Source organism: Parasteatoda tepidariorum, chromosome 10 (assembly GCF_982258835.1).
Source record: "Parasteatoda tepidariorum strain Cologne lab strain chromosome 10, Ptep-v5.0, whole genome shotgun sequence".
NCBI classification, from domain to species: domain Eukaryota; kingdom Metazoa; phylum Arthropoda; class Arachnida; order Araneae; family Theridiidae; genus Parasteatoda; species Parasteatoda tepidariorum.
Window position 1 is genome coordinate 63,719,903 of NC_141764.1, and position 27,619 is coordinate 63,747,521.

Consider the following 27,619-nt stretch of genomic DNA (forward strand, 5'->3'; position numbering starts at 1 on the left):
CTTCTTTACTCATTAATAATTAATTTTCAGGACCAATACGATGATAAAATACTGATGATAGATTAAACAAGATATAATTTTAAGTCACGCTACAAATGTTTCGAAAATATACATTGTTTCAAATAGATTTTTCAGAAACAAAATATCATGCAGAATATTTACATATTTAATGTAACTGAAATAAACTCCCTTTAATATTTATTAGTCTTAGTTCAAATAATTTAAGACATTCTTACCGATTTTATATTGTCTTTGAATTTTGTAAGACGTTTAAGAATCTCATCCCAATAGGTTTGTATATTTTCAACATCAGTTGAAATAACATTCTCAGAGCACTGACTAATCACTTTTAGATTGCTTGCTAAGCTGATAAACTTCAACAATTCCTCTTCATGTTGATACAGCTCATTCTGCAATATTAAATTGTTTTAATGGTAAATGGTAACAAGCATTATTAAAATGCGACAAAGTTTATCAAAGAAAATTTACCATCATTGAAGTAAATTCGTCTTGAGAAAAAGAATTAGATTGTTCCAAGGTAGTTAGTTTCACATCAATCTCTGTCAATAATACCAGTAAATGTTCTTTAAGTTTGTCATAAGTATCCCACATTTGAAGAACTTGTTTGATGCTTTCTAAAATATTTGAAACATTCTCATAAAATTTGTGCCACCTGCTGTTAACTGCAACTACTCTGTCCTTTAATGTGTCGTCTATATCAAGATCCTTTCTAGAAATTGTGTGAAATGCAGCATTCACATTGTGTAAAAGATACACATTGTCTTGAATGTCATGGTTCAGGTTCTAAAAAATAAAATAAAATCTTACAAAATTGTTAACAATATTTTCAAGACTTCATCAACTAAATAAAAACAAATTAGTAAATTGGTTAGTTTTAATTTCTTCTTAATAGAGGAAATGTTGAAAAAGCACCTGAACATGCAAGCTACATTGAACTAAAAACCTAATTTTTGTATAAAAATATTTTGAGAACATCCCACAATTTTACATAAATTTTGGAATTTTTCATGTTAAATTTAATGGTTGGTATAAAAAACGATGACTTAAATTTTGGAAGGATAAGTGCCATTAATGATATTGATTCAACAGCATTAAAAAAAAGAAACACAATCAATAATTTCAATTATTATTAAAATTTATTTTTTGTTAAATACATAGTGGTTTTGTAAGTACTTCTAGTGATATAAGTTAACATATAAGTAGAAGTAAACTGTGATAATTTTTCTAACTTTTACAGAATAAAATAATAAAAGAGCATAAAATGAGAATTCTCATATTAGTTCGCCTGATCACTGGATGGACATGTTAAGTCATAATTTTAAAAACATTCAAATTTATGGGATCATATTATGGTCAGCATTTCAGAATGGAACAATTTATTTTTTCAAGCTTTTAAATGTGCAATTTTTGAGGCGAAAAAAGCTGTAAAAAGCTTTTTGATGTTTCTCTATACAGTTTAAAGTTTATAAATTGGCTTTCACCCAAATTATTAGATGGGAAATTAATGAACAGAGATAGAATTTCTACATAAAATGTGCTCTGATTTTAACGCATGAAGTGTTAATGAAATTCGAGATTCAGAAAATTTCGAAATATCTATAAAAATAAATTTAACAAAAAAAAAGTATCTGTTTTATGTTATATTTATTCTACACTTAAATTCAAATAATTTTAATTTTATTCTTTTTAATGGCTTGCAACATATAAGAAAACAACATACAAATCCATTATACACAGGTAAAAAAATATACAATTTTAGATCTAAATTTAAATTATACCACACAGTTACCAAGAAATTTACCATACCATTAGACATACTTTTTAAAAGTTAGAGGTTGTCACAATTACAAAATTAGAATGAAATATTAAAAAAAAATTCAATCACAAAATCTTACTTCAAAGGTTTTAATTCCCTTTAAATAAATGGTTCTTTTGTGGTTTTGTTCATCAAAGTTTGTTTCAGATGCAATAGCTTCTTTATCTGATAGCCATTCTTCAAGTCTTTTAAGTAGGTTTAAGATATTACTCAAGGCTGTTAATACATGCTTTAAACTGTTGAAGGAAAGAAAAAAGTAACATCAGTAAAGCTACAAATATTAAAAAAGTGATCAGCAATAATTTACTCATGATATTTATGGGATTAAGCAGGGTCATCTTTTAAAATAAACACCAAGTTTAATGTCTAACAAACTAAGTGATATACTAAACACACTGATTATATACATAATTAACATAATTTCATTTAGATAAACCATGCAGTATCTTACAAGACAGCTATAACAGCAAAATCTAACCAGTGTAGTTTAGAGAAAAAGTTAATGTCATAAAGATATGGCTGAGAGCATAAATGATAAGAATCACAAATTTACAAACAGATATCAAAACTGTGCATTACACTACAGGTTGTTTATATGTGGTAATGAGATTTGAATCAGAAAATTACAAGCAACTACAGGATGACCTTGAGGTTCACCTGCCAAGCAACTCCTTGCAAGTTATAAATTTTCCATTCTTGAGAAAGAAGTCAAAGTGCTAATCAAAGGTTAAGGACATCAGTACTTAATATTCATAAATATTAAATGGAAAATGTTTTGAAAATCAAGAATAAAAAGATTTATGTTTCATTATTATTCATTTTTTTAAAACCAAACTAACATTTATCAACTTTATACTGCAACTAATTTTTGAATGTATAATAAAATAAGAATAAATATAGTTATAATATGCTAAGATGAAGTAAATTATCAAAAATTCACACACAAAAAAAAAAACGATAATGGTAATAGGAAGTTAGAAAACATAAATCAATTTTAGCATCAAGAATTATTTCAAAAATATTTTTTCTAATTAATTTTTATTTTTCAGTTTTGTTTATGTTAATATAGAAATATAATTGCTTTCTCCTTGACAAAGATTAAATAAAGCAGAATTTAGTTACAAGTTTTACACATTATTTTTTATAAATTTAATTCTTTTTTAAAAGGATGCTCCAAACCAATTTTAACAAGCAAAGATTTGAATGAAAAAATACATTAAGCGACGTTTGAAAACATACAAATTTCCAGAATTTAAAACATTTTATTCTATCAAGTTTTTAATTAAGGCAGTTTTTACAGAAAAAATTGCTTTGTTAACAATTCCATGATAATTCTGTTTCAAAGCTTATTATTATTATTTTAACCAGGGTTTGAAAAAACCCGGGGATTTTTGAAAAAACCCAACCCGCCTGGGTTTTATTGAAAAAACCCGGGGAAAATTGGGTTTTATTTGAAAAAACCCGGGGAAAGTGGGTTTTTTCATTTAGTGCTCATAAATTTTACTGTGAAATATTTTTATTTCTTAAATAGTGTTGTATAAGTAAGCACTAAAATTTTATCTGACTTTTTCCTGTAATAAAATTAAACTGGAATAAATATTTAATGGTCTTCAATGTTTTTACAATATGATTAATGGAAAGTGAAATTAAAATTATGTATAATTATAAAGAGTATCAGTTACTTGTCCCTTTTTTCAAATATTTAGATAAATATATGCATTTTTAGATACATTTTAACTTTATAGTTTCAAAAAACAAATTAATCTTAAAATTATAAAAAAGCATAGATAAAAAGTTATAGCTTATTTTTTTAAAATCAGAAAATAAACTTTAAATTTGTTTATTGTTGTTTAATGTATCACTTAATAGAAATTTTTTTTGTTTGCTTTCAATATTTTTAAACATGATTAAAAGAAATAAAATAAATTGTATTCAAATGAAATCTTAAAAATAATATTTAAAAAATCTTAAAAGTAATATTTTAATTTTTAATTGTTTTTTAATTGTGATAAACTTTCTCCAAATAGTTAAAAATTGTCAGCAGATGTTAGGAGTTAACTTTGAAAAAAGGTCCATTTTTTCCTTTATTATTATTATCATACAACAGATTCAAAGTGTCTACATTTCTCTCTTAGATGGTGATACACTTTTATGAGTTTTGTAACTTTATCTATTCCTAATCTATTTCGAAGTTTACTCTGCACCAAACCGAAAGTTGAAAAGTGTCTTTCGATAGAGACAGAGGATGCTGGTGTTGATTGCAAAAAAAAAAAAAAAAAAAAGAATTGACAGAAATTTTGTGGAAGCTAGGAATTTTATTTATTTACTTATTTAGTTTTTTTTGCCATAATTTTCCACTATTTTTTGATGAAAACTGTTGAATAACAGTGTCAAGCATTATTGATTTTAGAAAGTATTCAGGATCGGAAATTTTGAATGCCATAAAACGTGGCAGAAATTCTGGATGGTGCTTAGAAAGACAGTTTTCTGCTAATTGGTCCTGCTCCTCATTTAAAAATTGTCCCCTTGTTTCGGGATCCAGGATGCATATGCTAATAAATGATGTGGCCGAACAGCCTGATTGAATCTTTTTACAAAATGTTTATGGGGTTCTAATTCATCACACGATAGTAAGTTAATTCATATTTCAACAGCTTCTGAAATTGAAATGTTTTCTGATTGAAGATTTTTTAGAGCTTCAGAAACAATTGATATCTATTTTTCTCAATTGATAGTTTATTGGTAAAGCCCAACATTATTTGATATTTTTGACATATTATTATTAAATTCATTTTGATGTTCAAGAGCAATCTCTTCATATTTATGGTAATTATTGGCAAAAGTTTTTACGCGCTTGCAATATGAATTCCACCTAGTATGATTTGGTCATTGGGTCATCAAGCAGTTTTTTTCATTTGCCCATCCATGTGCTTGATGCACATTTCTAAAATATTTGTTAACTTCAACGATGTGTCCAATGATAGTATTAGGAGATACTTCTTTTTGAACCAAATTTAAAAAAAAAAATTTGCGAAAAAAACTACCAAGTGGGTTTTTTCAAAGTGGGCCCACTTGGGGAACCCTGGTTACATGTATTCTATATTAAGTTTAAATAATGCATTATCACTATTATCACATATTTGAATCTTCTTTATTGTTAAGTACATTATGTTTCATAATTTTTTAACTCAAGAATTATAAAATATAAATGCAGTAATATAAAAGACACAAGTTTATTAATCTTTTTGTTCTCACACGCATTTATTTACTATATTTATTAAACATATGGATATTACCTATTATAAAATTATAATCTGTAAATATTTATAATCTGTAAATATTTATAATCTGTAAATATTTATAATCAGTAAAAACTTAAATTTCATCTGACTTGAGTTAAATAAAAAACTGAAATAAATATTTAATGGTCTTACATGCTTTTATAATAAGATTAATAGAAAGTGAAATTAAAACTACGTATAATTATATAAGATTAATAGAAAGTGAAATTAAAACTACGTATAATTATAAAGAGTATCAGTTACTTGTCCCATTTGTTTTCAAAGAATTAACCCTAGGAAAATGATTTCATTTTTAGATAAATAATTTTAAAAAATTCTCTTATAAAAAGTTTCAGCTTCTTTTTTTTTAAAGCCAGAAAATAAAACTGTTTAAATTTGTTATTGTATCACTTGGTAAAAAAAGAAAAAAATTGTTTCTTTTCAATTTTTTTAAACATATGAATTAATAATAATAACTTGTTTATTAATACATAAAGCATGCAATTATATTCGAAAAATTGATCTTTTCAGACTATATTATTTAAATTATTATTTGATTTAATATCATTAAAATATTACTTTTTGAAAAAACCCATTTAAAGTTTTCAATAGTACCTACTATAAAACTATATGAAGATTCGAGTTTCTTTTACTTTACTAATATTAAAAACTTAATCACATAAATCATGCAACTCTATTTGACAAATTTATGCTGCACAATAAATTATATAAAAGTAAATGCAAAACAATAAGTTTTAGTAAAGAAAAAAAAATTTTGAAAAAACCCACTTATCGTTCCAAGTGGGTTTTTTCAAGGTGGGCCCACCCAATAAAACCCGGGCGGGTTTTTTCAAAGTGGGCCCACTTGGCAAACCCTGATTTTAACATTCACTAAACATGTTCTTCTACAATGTTGCCCGTTTATTTTGCTAGAAAAATTAATAATTATTAAAGGAAACTTCAGTATCATTTTAAAAAGCACTCATGCAACAGCTAATTGTTGGCCAAGGGGATCATGGATAAGGTAATAGAATTTCAAGGTCAATAGCATGATAGAAGCAATGCTTGTATACTTTCTACCCATAATTCCCGGGCAAACTGGTACCCATGGAACTTAGCAGAGCATCAAGGATCGATGGATTGCTCACATTAAAACAGTTGACTTGCTACGTGTGACTGCAACATTATCCACCTCCTCGCACTGTTGCTACTCAGTCTCGTATCGATCCCACACAACGTTAGCTTGCATACACTCGATTGCTAATGGTAACACAGGGAGTAACCATGACCGTAAACTTAATACAGCTCTCAAAAGTACGACGATATTAACACAGCTCTCCTGGCTTCTCACAAAAAACAGCAATGAATCAGCCAGTGGTATCAGTTCATCGAATTCCATCACGGATATAATTCTGGTGGGGGAGTACTATAGCGTATCTACCACTGCAAAATTACAATTCACTAGTTTATAAGGCATGTTAACTCGATTCTATGGTGAGGTACCTTTTCATAGATGAAAGTTGACATTGATGATAACTGCTATCCCCCCCATATATATATATTGCAATTGAATTGAATGAGTTTAATGACCCAAGAGGCAAAGTTTGGCAAACAAACAACAATATAAACTTACTTGATAATGTAAAAACTTCATTCATTTGCTTCAAAAACTAAAGACTTCTCTCTCCTTTCTAATTTGCGAAGAATGTAGATTTTACATTGTCGTGTATAAATATTTCTGCCTCAGTTTCTTGGTATTATTCATTTAATATTACAGATTCTTGACTTGCTTATCAAACAATATTATTAACTAAGGTTGAGGACTCCATAATGTGGTGCTTTTTACCCCGAAAATTTGGCTAGAGACTATTGCGTAGTATGCACTTGCCTGGCATTCTCTACATTGACGTTTTTTCTAATCTATATCTATCAATAAGTATTTATATCAAATGAATATTACAATATCAAATTTTGAAAAAGATTTTAGATTTTTACCATAACTTGACTATGTGAAAGTTGAAAGTCACCACATTTTTGATTTTCATTATCACATTAATACAAAATGTAGGTGTGATAAGTAATATTCAATATCTGCATGTTATAAAGTAAGTTACTAATGACTTTCGATTAAATTTACTGACTGGATTAATACATAAATTTTGATTTTTGAAAAAAATATACAATTTTGAGCAAATAAATACTTTTTAATACGCAAACATAGTAATCATTATTTACACTAAATGAACTTACTATTTATATCTTTCTAATGACCAGGTTTTAAGTAGTTCATATCTTTGTTGGATATTTTGTGATGATTTGAGATACATGCTTTTTTCGAAGCTACAACTGAATGCATCAGGTTGATCAATAAGAACACCCAAATCATTACTCAAGAAGCTGATTTTATCAGAAAGTTCATTCATATGAAGGAGTAGTTCCTAAAACAACATAGAATAATTGTTAAAAATAATTAATACAGAAAAAATTAATTAATACACATTATGTAGACATGAAGAGCTTCATGATCACTTTATTTTGCATATGGCATTTATTTATGAAAAACAATAATTATACCACAACATACACATCATTGATATTTATAAATTTTTATGATTCCTTGCTTGAAGCTCATGATATTGGTTCAGAATCTGACTTTCTGAATCTGAAAAGGAGCAGAGTATGTTTCTCTTATTTCTCATTTAAATTTATAAATTTCAACATGTTTTTTAAGAATAAAAATGCTATTTTTGATATTTTATTTATTAGAAAACTAGAAGTATGATTTGTTCAAAAATAGTACAGCATATTCAAAACTTATTGTTTTTGATTTAGAATACCGAAGTAATTTGCAGTCCATAGACTCATACCTAGGTAGGTATGAATAAGAAACTATGCTTCGTAAACAAACTGCAGTAAAAAGACATACAGATCACAAAGTTAATTAATTTCAATAAAGCTCAGCTAATATCAATTTTCAAAATAAGTATGGAAATAAAGTTTTGGGTTAATATCTATAAAAAAATTATAAAACAGATTCAGCATCGAGAGAAAATTTACTTTATTTAGATGAAATAAGTTCTCACATTTGATTTCGCAATATAAAATTATAGTTTGCGCTAATTATTTAGCATATTAGTGCTCTCTGAAACATTAAGACTGAGTTTTCATCAATGAAAATTCAATCAAAATCAAAATTTTTACAAGATACTTTGATTTTTTTTAACAACTGATTACAAAATGAACAGAAATTAAGTCATTCGTAACAGTGCTTCTTAAAATCACTTCACACCCACTGCATTTTGATGTTAAAATTGAAAACCAAGTTTCCACATTTTTCGTATTAGACAACATCTTAATGCTTATCTTGATGATTTTCCAATTGAAAATTAGAGCAATTCTCATTGCTTTATGACAAAGTGAAGCATTAAAAAATTAAAACTGGCATGAAACACATAAATGCTTATAAAACTTCGTAAAACACTAGCTACATATTTTTTGAGAATTGAGCTTCCTCTGCTTTGACAATTCTTCCAATTCTACAGACTTCTTTTTCTTTTTTTACTGATCAATATTTTATAACCAAGTTTTATTTTCTGCATTAACGCTAGCTGCTTGATTAAGATTGGTTTATCGTTTCTAAAAGGTGTAGCGTTATTTATCAGTAAGTGGTGTTTAACGAAGTTTTTATAAATATGGGCAGAGAGTCGTATTTATGTAACCCTAAAATAAAGAATTTGAGCATCAACTAAATTAAAGTTTGTCATTCAGTGATCCTTTCTAAATGTTTATACAATTCCATTTCCCACGATAAACAAACTATATATCATATAATTGCTGTTTTTTTAAAAAAAATACTGTATCATAGTTTGAACAAGAAATATGCCCTTTATTAAAGTATATATGTCCATATTATCAGTCAATATGACAGGTTCATATTCAATTAATTGAATCTACACATATGCTCTTATTTCAGTCAAATAAGTCTACAAATATGTAATTATTTTCAGCCATTCAGTGATCTTTTATTAATAATGAAATATTATTCACACGATACAATTATTTATATGATACACAGTTATTCTCTTGATAAACAAACTACATGTTATCCATATTCTCTATAGTTTTTTTCTTTAACACTTCATTTGCATTTAATTTTATGTTGATTTGTTATTGATGTTAAACTTAAATTTTGGACATAAATCCAACTATTCAGTTTAGATTATCCGGATTTTCAGACTAAAAAGTTCCTTCTACAGTGAGCACAAATATAATAACTTTATAAAAATATTAACTTTTAATCTAATGATCGGATCTTCACTCATCTGAATAGTTCAAGGGAGTGTCCTCAAATATGCTAATTAATTATTAATATTAGTGCACGATAATATTTTAAGTTATGAAATAAGACACAAAAATGTACTTTCTCAGAATAAACATTTTTTTTTTGCTTTTGGATGGGGATTTTCAGCCCTTAAAATAATGGAGATTGCAGCAATCTGGGAAATATGGTACCAATAGTTAGGTCAGGAAAGCAGTTCAAAGCTTGGACTCCTTAATGGTAAATTCACTTTTTGCAGATTTTACCGCATATCAAGAATTTTTTTTGCATATAATTCAAAATTTGTTAATCCGAAGATAATTCCCAGCAAAAAATTTTTTTAATAATTAATTATTATTATTTTATTTAATTATAGAAGAAAAAATTTTGAATTGTAAAAAAATGATTTTTTTTTTAAATGTAAAGAATGTAATTTTATAAGGTTAAATATAAAATTAGAGCAAAACCAGTTAAATTATTCCTGAGTCAACAAATTTAAAACATAAGACTTCTTTAAAATGCAATTTCCTGGAAACTACTTGACCGATATCATTCAAATTTTGTATTTCGCCTTAAAAAATTATATTCTTTAAAATAATATACCTTACCATTCAAAATGTTTGATTATTACAGAATAAAATAATAAAAATAACAAATAACTATTAAAAATTATTTTTTCGTGAATTTTATATTTGTGTGCAAGATTTTTTGATTCACTTAAAAAATTCTCAAGATAAGACGATCCTGGAACTATTAAAATTGAGTTCGAGTGAGAAAATCAAAGAATTAGATCCAAAGGTTTTTCAGGGTAATTCATTTTTTGTGTGCATTGTACATTGAAAAGCAAATAGAATATTTAAAAATGATTACCTCGGTTGTTGATATTTTGCTATTGATTTCTTTTTCAGAGACTTCATTCAATTTTAAAGGTACATTTAAAAAATTTTCTGTTTGTATTAGAAGCTGTCTAAGTTCTGCATGCTTCATACTTATATCTCTTTTCTTTTCACTTAGATTATAAAGGTTCAGCATCCTACAAATCATAAATAAATAAAAAATAATAAGATAAGTAATGAATTAATTGATAAAATCTTTGCTTGAACAAACATTAACATTAAATATTTACCTATTTCTAAAAGTTTCATTAACATTTATCCACTTTCTGTCAAGAATTTCAAGTTTTGCCTCATCATCATTTTGTTGTTCATCATTGCAATACATTATTGATTGTAGTCCTAAAGATTTGGCTAAATCATAAAGTTCTGCTTTGTCCTGAATGTCTTTGTATATCACCTACAATATTTAGATATTTATCTTTTTATTCAATACAGACATTAAATATAACATACAAATATTATTTCCTAAAAATATTACATAACTACTTTGTCTTTGTTTTACAATACAGCTCAAGAATCAAACTGTAAAAGTAATAGAAATATACAAAAAGCCAATTCACAAAATACATGTAGTTAGACTAGTGACATATTTTTTCAAATAGAACATTCTGCTCACTGTGTTCATCAACTCAGGAACTATTTTGATGACACCTTTCAGATTGCTTTACTCGGTCGGTAGATTAACATTTATTTTAGTCTAGCTTTCTATGCATAGGCTGCTATTTTTTTTTTTAAACTTTCTGTGTTGAACAAATTTGAGAGCTGATATTGCCTGTATACCTCAAAAAAAAAATTTCCAGCCTGATTATTAAACTTATTATAAATTTTAAAATCAACTATTTTCAAAAAAAAAATTCTAATTAAATCAGGACTTGTAATAAACAAGTTATATCTAGGTAAGTAAAAAAATAAAAATACTTTTCAACTTTTGTTAATATTAAGCAGACTTTTTTTACTTTTAATTGGACAAGATCATTGTATGTCCTAATTTATGATAAATATAAATAATAATTAAAATTTTAAATACATATATTTTACACTGCTTAATTTTCAAACAATTTTAAATAATGTAACATTAAAAAGAAAAAAACGGGATTCTTTTAAAAAAAACTGTATTGCAGCAGCGACTTAGAATAAACTGTAATTTAATTACTTTGTTAATTTACTTTGTTTGGTACATAATAGTATTGTTTTGTTACATAAATGTAGTACATTTGGTACATAAATGTAGTAATTAATTGTTTTCCAATGTATCGGATAATATGAAATCTGGTTAACATAAAAAATTATGATAGTCCCACCAGTTTCGCGTTAACAAGGTTCAGCTATATTAAAATCAAGAATTCATTTCTAAATTACATATAATCATACTTACACTATTTAATTCTTCTTGAATATCTTCTAAAGTACCAAAATATTTACTATTGATTTTTTCCTCAGTTTGAGAGCACCATTCTATTAAAAACATGAAAGCGTCATTAAAGGTTTTGGATTTATTGATGTCAGCACTTGTGAGAAATCTGTTTAAGTAATGAATAATTGTTTGAGATGTTTCGATTTGCATGGATACATCTTCACCGTATACAGGGCAAGAAACTGTGCAATCTGTTTCAATAATGCTCTTATGGACATTACTCAAAAGTATGGAACCTGATTCACTTTTGTCACATTCGACCTACAGACAAAACAAATAATGATTTTTAATGGTATAGGATAAAACTTTCTTAATTATGATATTTTATTTAGTGTGTAGTAATAGCCTTATTGATAATCATTAATAGGCCATTAATATACATTAAATAAAGTTATTAATAGATTATTAAGAATTAATAAAGATCATAAGAAATAAACACAGGGGGATCAACAATCAGTAAACAATAAATTGAACTTTTAGCTTTTATACTAGAAACCAGTTAATCCAAAATTACGAAAAATGCAAACAGACATTACTCCTGAGAAATTTATAAATGAAAATAATCTTTGTAAAAATATTCACAAAATACTAACAAATAATAATAATAATAATAAAAGGTAAACAATACAAAATGAGGATAAAATTTGGATTTTAGTAAAAGTGAGAACCATGAGAAATCTAATGATAAAATTAATTCATATTATTTTTTTGAGCACTATAATTGTTCAAGTGTCATATAAAGGGTGATAGAGTTGAAAAAGAAAATATTAGATTTGTGCATTGTATTATTGATAATATAAAAAAAATTTATTGTTCAAATGTGAATATTTCATTCCTGAAATTGTAGAATGCAAGAAAGCAGAATTGAAACTATGACTCATACCTATGTTTTCAAACTGTTTGTGATGTGATTAAGACTGGCAATGAAGCATTGGGAGATGATCAGTTAATAATAGAATTATTTCACACTTTTAAAACAATATAGCTTCGGAAATAAAAGTGTTCAAATGAAAACCCGTATCAAAAAAATCTTGATATATGGCCTTGAAACACAACTGCAAGACACAGCTTTACATTTGATTATGTCAAAAATAATTGTGCAAAACATTAATTGCAATTGCAATTTTGGATTATCGGAAGCTTTTGTAATCTTAATATGAACATGCAAAAGTCTAAATTAGTTTGGATTAAAGAGGTTCTACTGTATCTTTATGAACAAATATTTACATTATTAATTATAAATAACATAATTAAAAAAAATCGATGTTTTTACTTATTAAACAAATCTTTGAAGAAATATATAAATAATGTTGGACATTATTTAAAAACAATATTATAAGTACTTAATATTTTTTTAAAAACTTAAAATGGTTACAATTACTTGATAATTATTGTCAATGAAGCAACGATAAATAAAACCATAGCTGTTTTGATTTAAACACAGCATCTTTATGAATTTGAAAAGAAAAAGACCCAATTCATTAACTAGATATCACATTTAGAATAAATTATTTAGATCAAGTAACATAAAAAAATCCATTATTTTAAACTTCATTTTGCAGAACAAATTTTACTTTATTATTTATAACTACATATTTATTATATATAAACTACATATTTATTATACATAAACTACATATTTATCATCTCTAAAAATTAATTTGCATTAAGTACTTAAACTTAGCAAATCAATTATTCAAAACTAAGCCTGTGACAACTCTCTAAAATACACCACTAGGGTGCTTCGGGATCTTGAATCCATGATTAAAATCAATTCCGATCAAGGTGATTCTTTATTTAAGATTAACTCTCATCTTGACTAATTTATACTTATAATTTTACATAAATACTTTTTAGGTATCCTGTTTGCACAGGGTAAATTTAAATCAAGATAAAGTTATAAATAAATCACTATTACATTGACAGCATTTGTTGTTCATCTAGTTTTTTTTTTTTATTTTACTTACATTTTCAGAATTAAAGATATTATTTATAGTTGCTTTTTACTTTTTCTATGAATCTGACATAATAAGCACTGCAGTTTTAACAACTTCAAACAAAAAACTTCTTTATATTTAAACAAGAATTGCTTAGTTTTTTAAAAAATATTTTAATATTCAAATATATTTAACATTAACTAAAACAAGCAGATACAGTAAGTTTTAAAATTTATGAAGCAAAATTAATCATTAACAAGCACAACTTGTCTCTGCTCTACAATTTTTTCAAGTTTTTGCTTAGTAGTAAAAATAATAATTGTGATAATTAAATTGGAAAAAAAGGGCTTTTTATTTTACTAATCTGTATTTGCTAACAATTCTATCTTGAAATGCATGTCTATCTTGGAATATATAATATTTCTTCGAAAAAGGGTGTATATTTATTATAGTGAGTTAAACATCCAGTGAATATTTTCTTTTTTACTGTTGCATTCAAAGATGGGCTAAGAACAACAAAAACTTACACCTTACTTTTACATAGAATAAACAGTAATAAATATCAAAATAAATCATACCCTATGCTGATTTAAATAAATTTCTAATTCCTGGTGAGAACTTGGAATATTCTTTTCCAAAAACAGGACAGTTGAGTCGAGTTGTTCTTTCCCAGTTTTCAATGATTTTTCAATTTCTTCACAGACCATTTGAGCATTCTTTAGTCGTGAAAATTCTTCTTGAAGCAAGATCTCTTGTTCTTTTAAATGTTTTTTAACCTCCAAGATGCTTTCATTAATATGTGTCTTTGATAAAGAATTTAATACTTCTGTGAGTTCCTCAGCAGCCGTTTCAGTATCAGAAATAGATGTTTCAGTACTTTGAACCATTTTCATACAATTCTAAATATAAAAAAAACTACATTAGATATTTTTAATTAATTAAAAGATATTTTATAAATTACCTTAGATAGTTTATACTATTTCATGTTTAAAAAATTAATAGCTATCATAAATGTAAATTTCGTAGAAAAATTACCAAAATGTATCTAATTGTAGCCGTGAATTTCTCAAACAAAAAACTAAACTAAATTATGTGAAAACTAAAAAAATTTTACATAAATTTTAGACACGTAGAAAACTGCATTTTAATTTACAAGGTTTCTCGTATAGAAAATTAGACTTTAGTTCTCAGGTAAGAAAAGATGTATATAATGGATAAATATAGTTATGAATCTGCTTATCAGTGATAGCATTAAAAGGTTGAAAACACTAACAAAATTTATTTTCATGAAGAAAGCATTTTATCTCCATAAATTTAAACAAAGATGCATGGCAAATAAAATATGATAAAAAAATTCATAAAATAATGACAAACTATTAACTTATAAATCATCGTACCAAATTATTTAAAAAAAACCTAATAAACTTAATTATTAGTCTTTTTCTTTATAAAATATCAGTAATTATTAGTACATTTTATTTATAAATAATTTTTATTCAGTTTTACCGTCGGCATGCACATTTGAGCTTTTATTTATATAATAATTACAATATATATGAAATACTATTACAGTAGCGCTCACTTGAATTAACTACGTTTTAATTTTTTTAAAGATAGATATAAGAACAAATTCAATCCTAAAATTGTTTTTACAGTATTAATTGGTCTGCTCACAGGTTGAAAAAAAAAGTTAAATATTAAGTCATTTTGTTCTATACAATATAAATAAATAATCTTTAGAATGAATACAACAGAAATTTAATAGTTTTCTTTTTGCATTTTAATGAACAATAAGAAAATTATTTCCTTCAAATTAACATCAAGCTTAGGTTTGATTAAAAAATACCGGAAAGCAGAAATTTAATTCCGTTAAGTAACAAAAATTAAATTTCTTGTTTTGCATATGATGCATCTACAGTCATGACAGAAATGAGTAGCCCAACATAAAAGAATATTAATAACAGAAATGATGAACAGAAGCTTCAAACAAATGTTAGCAACAGAAGCATATATTTTTGTCTTCTTTTCTTCTTATTAGTATAAGAAAAAGAGAAATACAAATATTTAGAGAACATTAAAATAATGAAAAAATGTTCAATCAAGAAAGAAATTGTTTCGTACATTTTGAAATTCATATTTGAGTCAGCAAAATTTAAACTTATGTGGCTCTTTTTAGGACTTGGTGATTTAACATGAGGTTTAGTTATTATCAATGCAGTATTTAGTGCTCCCCCCCCCCGATAGAATGCTTTCCAAATTAGGATATAATACAAAAAATAGCTCGATCTTTTCATACAAAAATTTAAAGCTTATACAAACACAATACATGCTTCTTAAAAATAGATTCATACTCAATAAAAAATAAAAAAGAAGTCTAACTTATATTTGCAAGAATAGAAGTCTAAATTTAAAAGAATGGGCAGACTATTTTCAATGCTATCATGTTATGAACACAAAAATGCATTCTTACAACCTTATTTTTGAGAAAGGAAGATAGAAAGCAATTTATTTATTTTAAAATTGCTTATACCAGTATTAAAACAGGTAAAAATATTTTTATCTAAAGCCGTCATACATTTTAATCATAATCATTTTTTAACCATAATAATAACATAGGTTTTATGCAGTATTATGATTATACATAAGTTAAAAGTATAGGAAAAACATGGAAAATAATAAAGATTAATGAAAAAAGAATTATTAAAATAAAATATTTTTAAAAAATATTAAAAAAATTTTAAAAAATATATATACTAAAAAGACGAAAAACATAAAAATGATAAGATATAATCTCATCATCACCTCACACGATTATATCCTCAAAAAGGAATGCTATATATATATATATATATAAAACGTCGTTGCCGAGTGGAAGGATTAAAACAGGTCTTAGGCAGGGAAGGAGGATACAAAATTTATTTATTAATTATTAGACAGAGAACAGCTATAAAAGTGGTCATGAAAAGTTTTGCTCTTCAATATCAGTTAGGGAAAATCTTGCAAAGTAAATCTGTAAAATGATTCCTTTCAGGGAAATCATAGTAATTGTAATTGGCTTATTAAGTAGGTCGCGCGATTCCCACAAAGAGCAAAATGTCTTGTTTTTAATTAATGCATACTTGAGCCAAAAATAGATTTAAGGACAGGATATGAATTTCAAAGATTAATTGAAGCTTTTAATGTTACATATATATATATATATATATATATATATATACCTACCTTTTATTTTATTTTATTATCTGTTTTTACATAATAACATGTATTTTCACTTTTTATGATCTATTTTTTCGTAGTTATTTTATAAAAAAATTTTTTGAGTGCTCCTCACACTATTGTATTAATATATTTTGCTTTGGCTTTATTGATACAATATCAGAAAGCACTCTGTTTTGCGGATATAATCGTGTGGGCTGAAGAAAAGATTATATCTTCATTTCATTTTTTTTTTTAAATAAAATGTTGTTTGTTATTTTTTTACTTATTATTTCCCAACCCTTTTTTTCATATGTCTATAATTTTTCTTTGTTTTATTCTTCATTTTGAACTTATCTAATGAGTGCTGTTTACTTGCAGCTTAAGCGCAATAAATGATACTTATTGTTTTTCTTAACTTTCTTAGTGTTTTCTTGTATTTATTTATTTATTATATACATATATATATTGAAACCTCTAAGAATAAAAACATTAGCAATTCAATGAGTTAAAGCATTATTTATTTTTTGTACATTTTGAAAAGTGCATGATAAAAATTTTCTGTCAGAGTGCAAAGTTTTCGGTATCTTCAGAAATGTAACAAAAATTCGAAAATGCAATAAAAATAATGAGGCAAAAAAAAGGAGATGAGGAAGAATCTTATGCTCATGCATAGATTTACAATAAATTGATGTAATTTAAAAATGTTCCTTTTTTTTAAAAAAAAAAGAAAAATATTTAAAATCAATAGACTCACATTATTTAATGTATTCATCATAAATACTAAAGAATATATACCTCAATTTTACATATTTCATAATCGAGGTCTTGTATGGGCACAGTTCTAGGAAATCTTGAAGTGTCTCTGCGGATTTTCTGGAGTTGAACTGTTGACTGATGGAAGCAATGCAAATACTTTTCCCACAATTGAATCTTTTCTTTTGCGTGAGAAGAGATGGTCTCATGAAAATTTTCAAATTTGCACCAACTTTGGTGCAGTTGCTTTGCAAATTCAAGAAAATGCACCTCAGAAATATTAGCGAAATTCACATTGGTGTGGCATTCTTTCACTACACATCTTAACAAGTTTCGATGGAAATGTACAAAAATGTCAAACAGCTGTCAAAAAATAAGTAAAAAATTAATTAAATATTATCTTACGCATAAAATACTTTTGAGAATTATTGATATATTTTGTAAAAAAATAAATTTTAAATTTCGTTTTTTAAAAAAAACATTATTTGAGAGTTATTAGTTTATATACAATAGTATAGATTTTCATAAAAATGAAGTAGGTAATTATGTAGATGCTGAATATTTTGTCGAAAACTCATTGGCACGACAACAATAATTTCATTGAATGAAAATGTACAGTAGGTTTAAGGTACTGATACACATTAAAAAAATAGCTTTAGAAAATTCTCTATTTTTTAAGCAAACAAAACTCATAAAAGTAAATAAAAAATTTTAAGATTCTATATTTTAATCATGAAGAAGGTCAAACATTTTATTTTATTTATATCTGTGCTAAAATCTTAAACAGTTACAAGACTTTCAAACTTTAAATTAAATCTCTAAGATCTGGAAATAATGTTAAAAATATGAGTATACTTATGAAAATATATACCAATAAAAAATAAGCATAAATGGAAATTTATAACTTACTTTACACTTCATGAATGATTCTAAAGATTTTAAGTATGTGGCTTGATTTTCTGAATTTTGAAGCTCATCATGAAAATTCTTATATTTTTGGAAAAATTGCAAAATAATATAAATTTTTTCAATCAATGAACATTTTTCGCAGTATATTTCCATCAATTTAAAATATCTTGAGGTAAGAGTGTAAATCACTTCTTGAGAAAAACAGATTAATTTTGAGACTTTGTTTGCAAATGAAAAATCCATCAGCTGGCAGAAAATAGTTGTGCGCTTTATGTGCTGAAGGCTTGCTTGGTTAGTAACTAGATTTTCAAGTAGTACCTAAAATAAAAGTATTCAAATTATTATCAAATCATGTCTGTTTTTGATTACAGAACTTAACTAGAGCATTATGATTATTAAAACAGTAATTTTCAAGACCATTACTTTAACAAATCTTTTTCTCAATTGTTAAGTTTTTTTCTTCTCTCCATTGCATGCCTAAATAAATCTTTCTAATTTGTGTGTGTGTCTTGTTTCCCATAGCCTTCACTGAAAAGAGATACCGCTCTTAGGATAAACTGCTTAGTTAATTAAGAGTTTTTAGTTACATAGGCTGTTGCGTGCAACCGATTCAAAATTATCTCAATAGGTAAGTGAATAAACATCTACCCTATGTTTTATTCCTGTTGCCCTGCTAGAAAACAAGTCCCAAATGTAAATAAACCCATTTAATAAGGGACACAAATAAAGAGACAAAGACAATCATAAATACAGATAACAGTTAAAACTTTTCCCTCTTCGAAGTCAGTAAACCATCTGCTCCTTCAAGGTTAATGCAGATTGACTTAACTGAAATACATGTACACATTTATTTTCGTGTGAAAGTGAAAACAATCTCCACACACACATATATATGTATGCATGTATATATATATACACACAACAATAAGAGTTATTATACACAAAATGCCTATTATATATCTAGAGAGAAAGAATATCAATAGCTTAAAAGATAAATAATTGCTATCATCTTATCATTACAAAGTCTTCAGGATATTTAGAAACAAAACTTGTTCTAATTTAAAAACTATTTACTTTTAGACATTTTGCACACCAGATTATATTTTTAACCAATTTCACAGTAATCCAGTTTTGTGAGATTTGGAAAAATGATTGCAGATTTCTAATTATTAGATACATCTTTCTTGGTTATCATCAAAGGACAAACATTTTTTTTCTTTTTTTAAATTTATATATATTTTCACAATATTCAATATTAGAAACTCAAATACCATTATAACTACTATACCACAACAATCAACACCTAAACATGAAAAAGCATTGTAAACTTTTATCAGAGCTTTATATTTTAATGTTGATGATAGGAATGCATCATAATTTTGAACCTCCTCCTAATCCCTATTAATTTAAAGGTTAGAGGTGATTTTCTCAAAAGTATTTTTTCTTCTTACAAACTTTTTAATTATAAAAACAACATAATTTTTTACCCCAATTGAATGAAGCTCATCTTCCAATGCTGTTTTATCATTCTCAAATTTTTTCTCACTCCACACCTGAAAAAAAACAACTTATAACATAATGGAATAATTAGTGTCATTAAATGAAGTACCAAAATGATCCAGCTTAAAATTTTTTTTCAAATGAAAGATGGAAAAGCCACATTACTTTTTTGAAAAACAAAGAAAAATATGTCTCATAAATGAAGCATAGTACAAATAGAAAAAAAATTTTGGACTTTTCCCAGGTAGTATATCAGGGAAATTTCAATGGAAATCCAAACCATACTTTATCTACACCATGTAATTTTTCATGCTTTGATTTTTTTTATTTGCAATGTCAAATAATAAATTTTGTGAGCGAAAACATATAATAGTATGAGAATGGAAACATGGAAAAGTGTCACAAAAAATTAAATTTTATAAAATAATCGTAACAGATGTTAGAATTAATAAAAACTCGATAACTGAATACTGTTACTGACAATTCTAAGACAGGCTATTTTCCAGGTATAATCTAGGAATTTTCTGGGTTTTCTGTAAAAAAATTTCAACTTTTCCTGACTATGCATAGCTTTTAGAGTTAAAATAAAATTCCCATAACTCCCTGACCTGTGGGAGCCCTGATATGTGTTTTATAGAAATGTTTATTTCGTTCACACTTTTAAAAAATAATTTTATTCTTTACCTCCACGATCCGCAAAATTTTTTAAATTTTTTTATTGATGAATTGCTACAAAATTTTCAGTATAAGAAATAAAAATTTGTATTTTTTTAAAATTTCCTCTTGCCATGTTTAGAATAGCTAAAAATTCCACATGTTTAAATGTCTTTCAATTCATTAAGAGTCGTTGAAAAGACAAAATAGTCAAACAAAACTTTGGTGAGAGGAATGAACTATGAATATTAACAAAGGTAAATACCAATAGTGATTGAAAAAGCACCTATAGACAGGTTTGTTATTATAGGTTTTAACTACATATGTTTTAATTTAAAAATCTACTCAATACTCATCAATAAACAAGACACCTCTAAATAAGTTTTGTATAGGTGCCAAATTGAATAAAAGTTTAACTGGCATTAAGTAAAGTTTAATTCATTACTTCATAAATAATAATTTTTTGAAACATCAAATTGGTTAAAAAAAACTGTAAATCGAATTCTAAACCACATTGATTAACCAAATTCCAAAATAAATCCGGGCAATTTTCAAGGTCATTAACATGAAAAGTTGAGCCCTTAACGCATTGAGTCTTTGTAATATATAAACTATGCAATATTGACACATTATGTTAGTAATTTAACCCACTGTTTACAGTCCTTAGCATGACTAGTTAAACGGTTAAATATTTCTGATGTATAATTTAAGTAAATACATTTGATATAAAAAAGTAAAAATTCAAGTGTTGTTGTTTCTAATACCCCTTGCCAATATCAGCAAGCCTGCTTGGTGAAACCAAACGAATTTTAAGATAGAGAGTGCGTTTCTAGTTTCTTGTGGCGCCATCTATGGCAAAGACTTCAAAATACGACTTCAGCCACACACAACCACCTTACAGGACAAACACATTAATTCATAAACAGATCGTAATTTTGACCTGAACCAGAAAACGATCAATCTCCAATTGAGCACCCCCAGAGGTATAATTTGCTATAGGAACATGGAAGACTTTGTGACCTGACAGATTTAACATGTACCGTTTTCTACACGGGGAGTCTTCGGCCGGTGGGGATCGAATCCACGATCTCTTGGATATGGGCCCAACACCCTACCGACCAGGCTATCCCAACCTTTAAATTCAAGTAATTACCATAGTTACACTATATTACCATATTATGATCATAAATTGGAAGTCATAGCAAAAGATGTTATTAAATACCTGCTGAGTATTATCAAAAAAGTTTTCCACATCTCTAATGGTTTGTTCCCTTTCTTTATGATCTTCACACAAAGGCAGCATAGATTCACTTAACAAATTAAGATTCCTTTCTAAACTTTTCATTTGAGAATCTGTAAATAAGATTCTTCTTTTGATCTGAGCACCATCATCAATTAGCAGCTCAAAACTTTGTGCGAGTTCACCACCAACTTTCTGAATTGACTGCCATTTTTCAATGTTAGCTTGCATTTCTTTGCTTAAGTTCTGCAAGAAAAATAAAATGATTTACGGCTTGAACAAGAAATTAAAATAATAAAAATATAACATTCAAGAATTTCGAAATACCTTGAATACTAGCCCTAGTACAAAATCGAATATTTCAATTTTGCTGAATTGAGCTGATTACACTTACAAAAGGGAATTAAGGATATATGAAGAATAAAAAACTCAAAAATGAAATTTGTAATTTTTCACAATGTTTTAAAGCTAGAATTAGGAAAAGAGCAATATTTTGTAGAATTAGGAAAAGATCAACATTTTGTAGAATTAGGAAAAGATCAACATTTTGTAGAATTAGGAAATTTTGTAATGAGCAATAAAAATTTTATTAAGAATGATCTTTGACTTAGTTCAAACTTTAGTGCAGGATTACGATCAAAACCCCTGGATGCAACCAGATTGCTAATAAAGTACAGAGGTCTAGGGGTAAACCAAAAATAAAAATATTAATTATTCACTTAAATTTGAAATGTTCTCAAGCATTCAAAATTTAGAGTCTTATAGTCTTCAAATGAATAAATTTTTATTTTATTTATTCAACTAAGAGTGAAATGCTAACTTTAATGGACAAACCTTGATACTCTCCACACAAATCAATAAATTTATCTTTTGAATATGAAGAGATATACTATGTGAAGGGATGCAACATAAACTTGTATTTACAGCTGACTATAAACAAGTTTTGATTTGCATTCCTTCTTGTAATAACAAATTGATTGTAACAATGGTTCTGTGCTCTCGTGTATCATCCTCATTGAAAAAAATACACTTCACTCTTCTTAATACAAGGTTCTCACTTAATTTTAGAAATAAAATCTTTCTTTTCTGGTACTCTAAAAAAAAAATCAATAAAATTCTAGAACATATTTTATCTTAATAAAGCAAATTTTTCTCCTAAAATCACAATTTGATATTTCAAATATTATATTTTGGGAAATATTAAAACATCACTGAAGATATTGCATGAAAATTGAACTAAAAATGTGAGATTTATATACTTAACTTGAATTCATAATTGTTACTGACGATAGGTCATTTTCAAGATTTATTTATTTAAAAAAGCCATCTTATTTGACTTTAAGAGTTGAAATAAAATTCGTTAAGAATTCCATGTTTTCCAATTCAATGACAATTTATGCAACAATTCTATACAATATGAAGTAAAAGTAACTTACTTTCAACTCAAGAAGCATACATGGTCTATTAGTTTGAATGGAAATAGCTTTATTTTGAGTTTCTAAAATCCAAGCATCCAAGGAACAAATTTCCCTTTCAAATTCATTCCACAGCACATTTAAAGCGGATAATATTTTGAAATTAGTAGATAATTCATCAGAGTGTTTATTCCAACTAAAATAAAATGCATTACATTAAAAAGAGATAAACTTTATCATAAGGTAAGAATTTAATAAATTCAACCATCAAAAATAATTAGTCTTTAATGATAATCATTACAGCTTAATTATACAATACAACTTTAAACATAAAAACGATGACCTTACAAATTTTTTTTCCCTCAACACTTGACACATAACTTATATATATATTTCTCAAAGCTATATCAAACTTTCATTTCCTGAACCTTGATATTTCAAAAAATTATGAAGAAAAAATAAAAGGCTTTGCAAGCAGTTTTTTCTCCTCTGCATTATTGCAAATTAATGTAACTTCAGCATTACACCAAAACAAATATATTGTTTTTTTTTTCTGCAGAGAAAATAAAGTGTTATACTAGTTAACTATTTATTCATATTCAATAAATAATATGGTGAACCTCAGTTGTTTCAGAAAAAAAGATTTAGGAATGGATAATTAACATTGATCAGTTCTTGTGCATTGACAAATATACTTTACATTTTGTAAGGCAATCACATGTATATGTCACTGTGAATGACCGAAATTGGTGGTTGTTGACTTCCACTGATGAATGTTGACAATGACATAGCTGCTTTGCCTGGTATACATTTGCCAGGTATGCCTTACATCAATGTTTTTCTAAGGTTCAGTACTACTGCCCAGTATGCTCTACATCAATGCTTTTTTGGAAGTCAAGTGTCACTGCCCAGTATGCATTTAACCAGTACTCCGGACACTGATACTTCTCCTAATCTATCCTCAGCTGATATTAAAATATCGAATAAATATAATAACATTAACAAATAAATTAATATCAAATCGAATATAACAAATATATTGGATATTCAAGATTGTGATTTTTGATATTTACTGGTGAAGGTTGACGTTCTTTTGATTTTGGTCATTCACGGTAACATATACAATAATTAAATTAATTCATCAGTTAACATCAATGAGCAAACACTGACCTCAGCATTATTTAAATGATATTTTTGAGACAGATTATATTGAAAGTGTAATTTACAGTATTTTTCTAATTATCTAATATAGATTATATAGATTTATCAAAATACACAAATAATCAAAGCTTAACAACAAATATTTCTCACATTTGTATCAAACTGTCTTTTCGATTCCTTATCTCAACCTTTATATTTCCAGTCCTGTTTTCTTCCAATGCATCACTGCTATTGATTACATTTTTAAGAAGATCCCTTTTCAAGTCTAGGTTTTCAATTAAAGCCTGTAAATAGACATTTAATTTACTAAGCTGTATAAAAATACAACAATTTATGACCAATTAAACAGCAATATTAAAATAACACACACCACATTTCTGTAAATCTATTTTATAGTCACAATTGCTAGATGAAATTAAACAAAACTTTAGAGTAAACAAATTTTAATTTTTAGAGCAGAATCATCTTTTAATTTAATGTTCAATTACTTTAGTATTGCTTTGTTGGGTTTCAATAAAAATAACTTAAAATCTAATACAAATAAATTCTAAAAAACATTAATTTAAAAAATTAATAATGATGAGTAGGTAAAGACTAAAACCTAGATATTTATGACATTTATTTTTAGACTATTTTTTTAAAGACATTTTTATTTTTGTTTTATGGCATTTATTTTACATTTTATGGCCCCTTTTTTTAAAGTGTAGGAAATTTTTTTAAACTTTTTTTTTAGCATTTATTGTTATTGAGTAACTTATTATGAAATTTTTCTAATATTTCTGCATATTATATTGCAACTATTTATTTTCTTATAATACCACATTTAATATTTCTAATTTTAATAAAAATTGCATTTTGATTGTTATACACGCAAGGCCCGCACTAAGCAGTCACTACCTCTCCAAATGTGATAAAATTGTAAATTTGGTGAATAAAATTGTGTTTTGGCGGAAGTATGGCAAATGATTCTTTCTACTGGAAAGAAAAATATTTATAAAAAATTGTTAAGATTTGCATTTGGTGATGACTTTCGAAAATTCGCGAATACTTATTTGATAGCTGGCTAACTTACTGACTAATAATCTGAAATCCTTAGCGCTTGCCTGGTTTATGCATATTAATTATTTACTTGTATTATGTGTCAATTTAGTAAAGAGACAATACTAAATTGACAGTTAGTACAATTGAGAGTTAGTACAATTTTATTCTGAAACATTATAGATAACTAGGAGGCTTCGCCCCCTGCTCGCTGGCGCTCACCAACCCCCGGAACTGCTTTCACAGTTCATTTCGGATTGCTTCGCAATCCAATGCTCACTTTGCTCGCTCATTGGATACATTCTTAACGTCTAGCTTTTGTATACTTTTTTGAATACTGAAGTTCCGAAAACTTTTCACTGTAGAAAATTCGAAACCTGTACATTTCAATATTAATTTGAAATTGCAAACAGTTCACATATTTTTTTTAATCACACTATTCTAAATTTCAGTTGTTGAGAAAAGTAACTGTTGTAAGTTTTGTTTTAAAGTCTTTCCCACCAGAGGGCTAAAGCCATGTGTTGTAAAACAAAATGAAATAGTAGTCTGTCGCTGAACGCCGGATGTAAAGCATCGGCTTTGATGAAGATAATTTTGTATTTTTAATTCTCTGAAGGGAGCCACCTTAATAATATGGAATTTGCAAAATAAATGTATATATTTTTGATTGTTGATGAAGTCCATCATTTTGTGTTTTCATCAGTGTTCAGAAGCAGAACAACTATAAGTTTTTTATTTTATCACAAAAAAATAAAATGTATAAAAAACAAAGAAAATAGTAAGAAAATGAGTATAGTCATAGAAAAAGTTAAAATTATAATATAGTATTTATCAGTTAAAATAAAACTTTTCGTTTAAGTCATTGCTAACAATTCAAATTTCTCCGAAGCAATTCTAAAGTATAAATTAAGGTAGTATTGTTAAGTTGAAACACAATATTTTTAGTTTTGATGTCGACAATACAATTCAATTTTTCACAAAAACGATTGTTTCCATTGTTAAGTTCAATGTCAACAATTCAAATTTTTCTGAGGCAACTCTTAACCTCTAGATATTATTTTTTTTATGTACACATTTCTAAATGTCAGTATTCAACCACAAAACAACTTAAAGTCCTCAAATTTAGCATGAAGTTGTAAAATGTAATGAAAGAGGGTCATAGCAATAATGAAAGTAGAAGTAAAGTTAGTACTGTAAAATTAAAACAATATTTTTAATCAATGAGCCAAGTTCTTCAAGAAGCAGTTGTAGAAGTAGATTGTTTATTTAAAACTTTTTATAGAATTTCTTTAAGAACACAATTGTTAATTTGGGCATTTGGCGATACAACACTTTTAGAATTGAAGGATTTGTTACGTCAAGCGCTCAGGTATCATAATTTTGATCTAGTTGCGCTTCTATGTCATTTTGATTTATGTTGCTAAGTTAACTTTCAAAAAATTCTATGGCTGGCAACAGCATTTTTATTTTTTAAGTTGTTTATTTTTATTTCCTTTAGAATTCGTTATTTTTTTAGCGAAATGTTTTTTAACCTAACAGAATTCTTTGCCGACTGTTTTCTCTATGAATGAAGAAAATAAAGTAAATATTTAACTGTTGTGAAAAGAATCTTATTTAGTAGTACAAAGTACTTCAGCCAAAATTTGGGAGCCACGTAAGAGAATTATATATATTAGATCAGAAACACATCATTAAAAGGCAGAATGCTTTGGTGTTTTCAAAACAAAGCAAACGTTGCCACCGACGAAACGTTGCCGAAAAGAAATACAGCCAAAATTTGGGAGCCACGTAAGAGAATTATATATAATAGATGTTTCAGAATAAAATTGTAGCTTAATTAAAAGGGTCGTTTCTTATCTTTTAAAGGCATTTTTAGGGATTTTTTAGATCATCAAAATCCAGGATCTAGGAATACACTTCAATCAATTCTTTAAACAGCAAAATATTTAAATACACAAGTGGGCAACCTTTGTACTAAAATACAAACTAAGGTAAACAACGTTTAGGAGCACAATTCTTATTTACCCTGTTTTCTCTCATTTCTTCCTGTTGCACTGATGAAGGTTGC

General features: G+C 26.6%; 1 protein-coding gene across 1 annotated transcript in view; it reads right to left on the reverse strand.

The window, feature by feature from the left end:
* Positions 1 to 27,619, reverse strand: part of LOC107446265 (Muscle-specific protein 300 kDa) — a 306,758-nt gene that overhangs the window by 11,275 nt on the left and 267,864 nt on the right. The window contains 14 exon segments of the mRNA XM_087154058.1: positions 237 to 410; positions 490 to 804; positions 1,917 to 2,073; positions 7,369 to 7,556; positions 10,307 to 10,469; positions 10,563 to 10,729; positions 11,708 to 12,007; positions 14,262 to 14,582; positions 17,677 to 17,997; positions 18,544 to 18,861; positions 20,031 to 20,096; positions 21,920 to 22,183; positions 23,374 to 23,548; positions 24,664 to 24,797. Coding sequence (XP_087010184.1) covers positions 237 to 410; positions 490 to 804; positions 1,917 to 2,073; positions 7,369 to 7,556; positions 10,307 to 10,469; positions 10,563 to 10,729; positions 11,708 to 12,007; positions 14,262 to 14,582; positions 17,677 to 17,997; positions 18,544 to 18,861; positions 20,031 to 20,096; positions 21,920 to 22,183; positions 23,374 to 23,548; positions 24,664 to 24,797 — 3,063 coding nt within the window.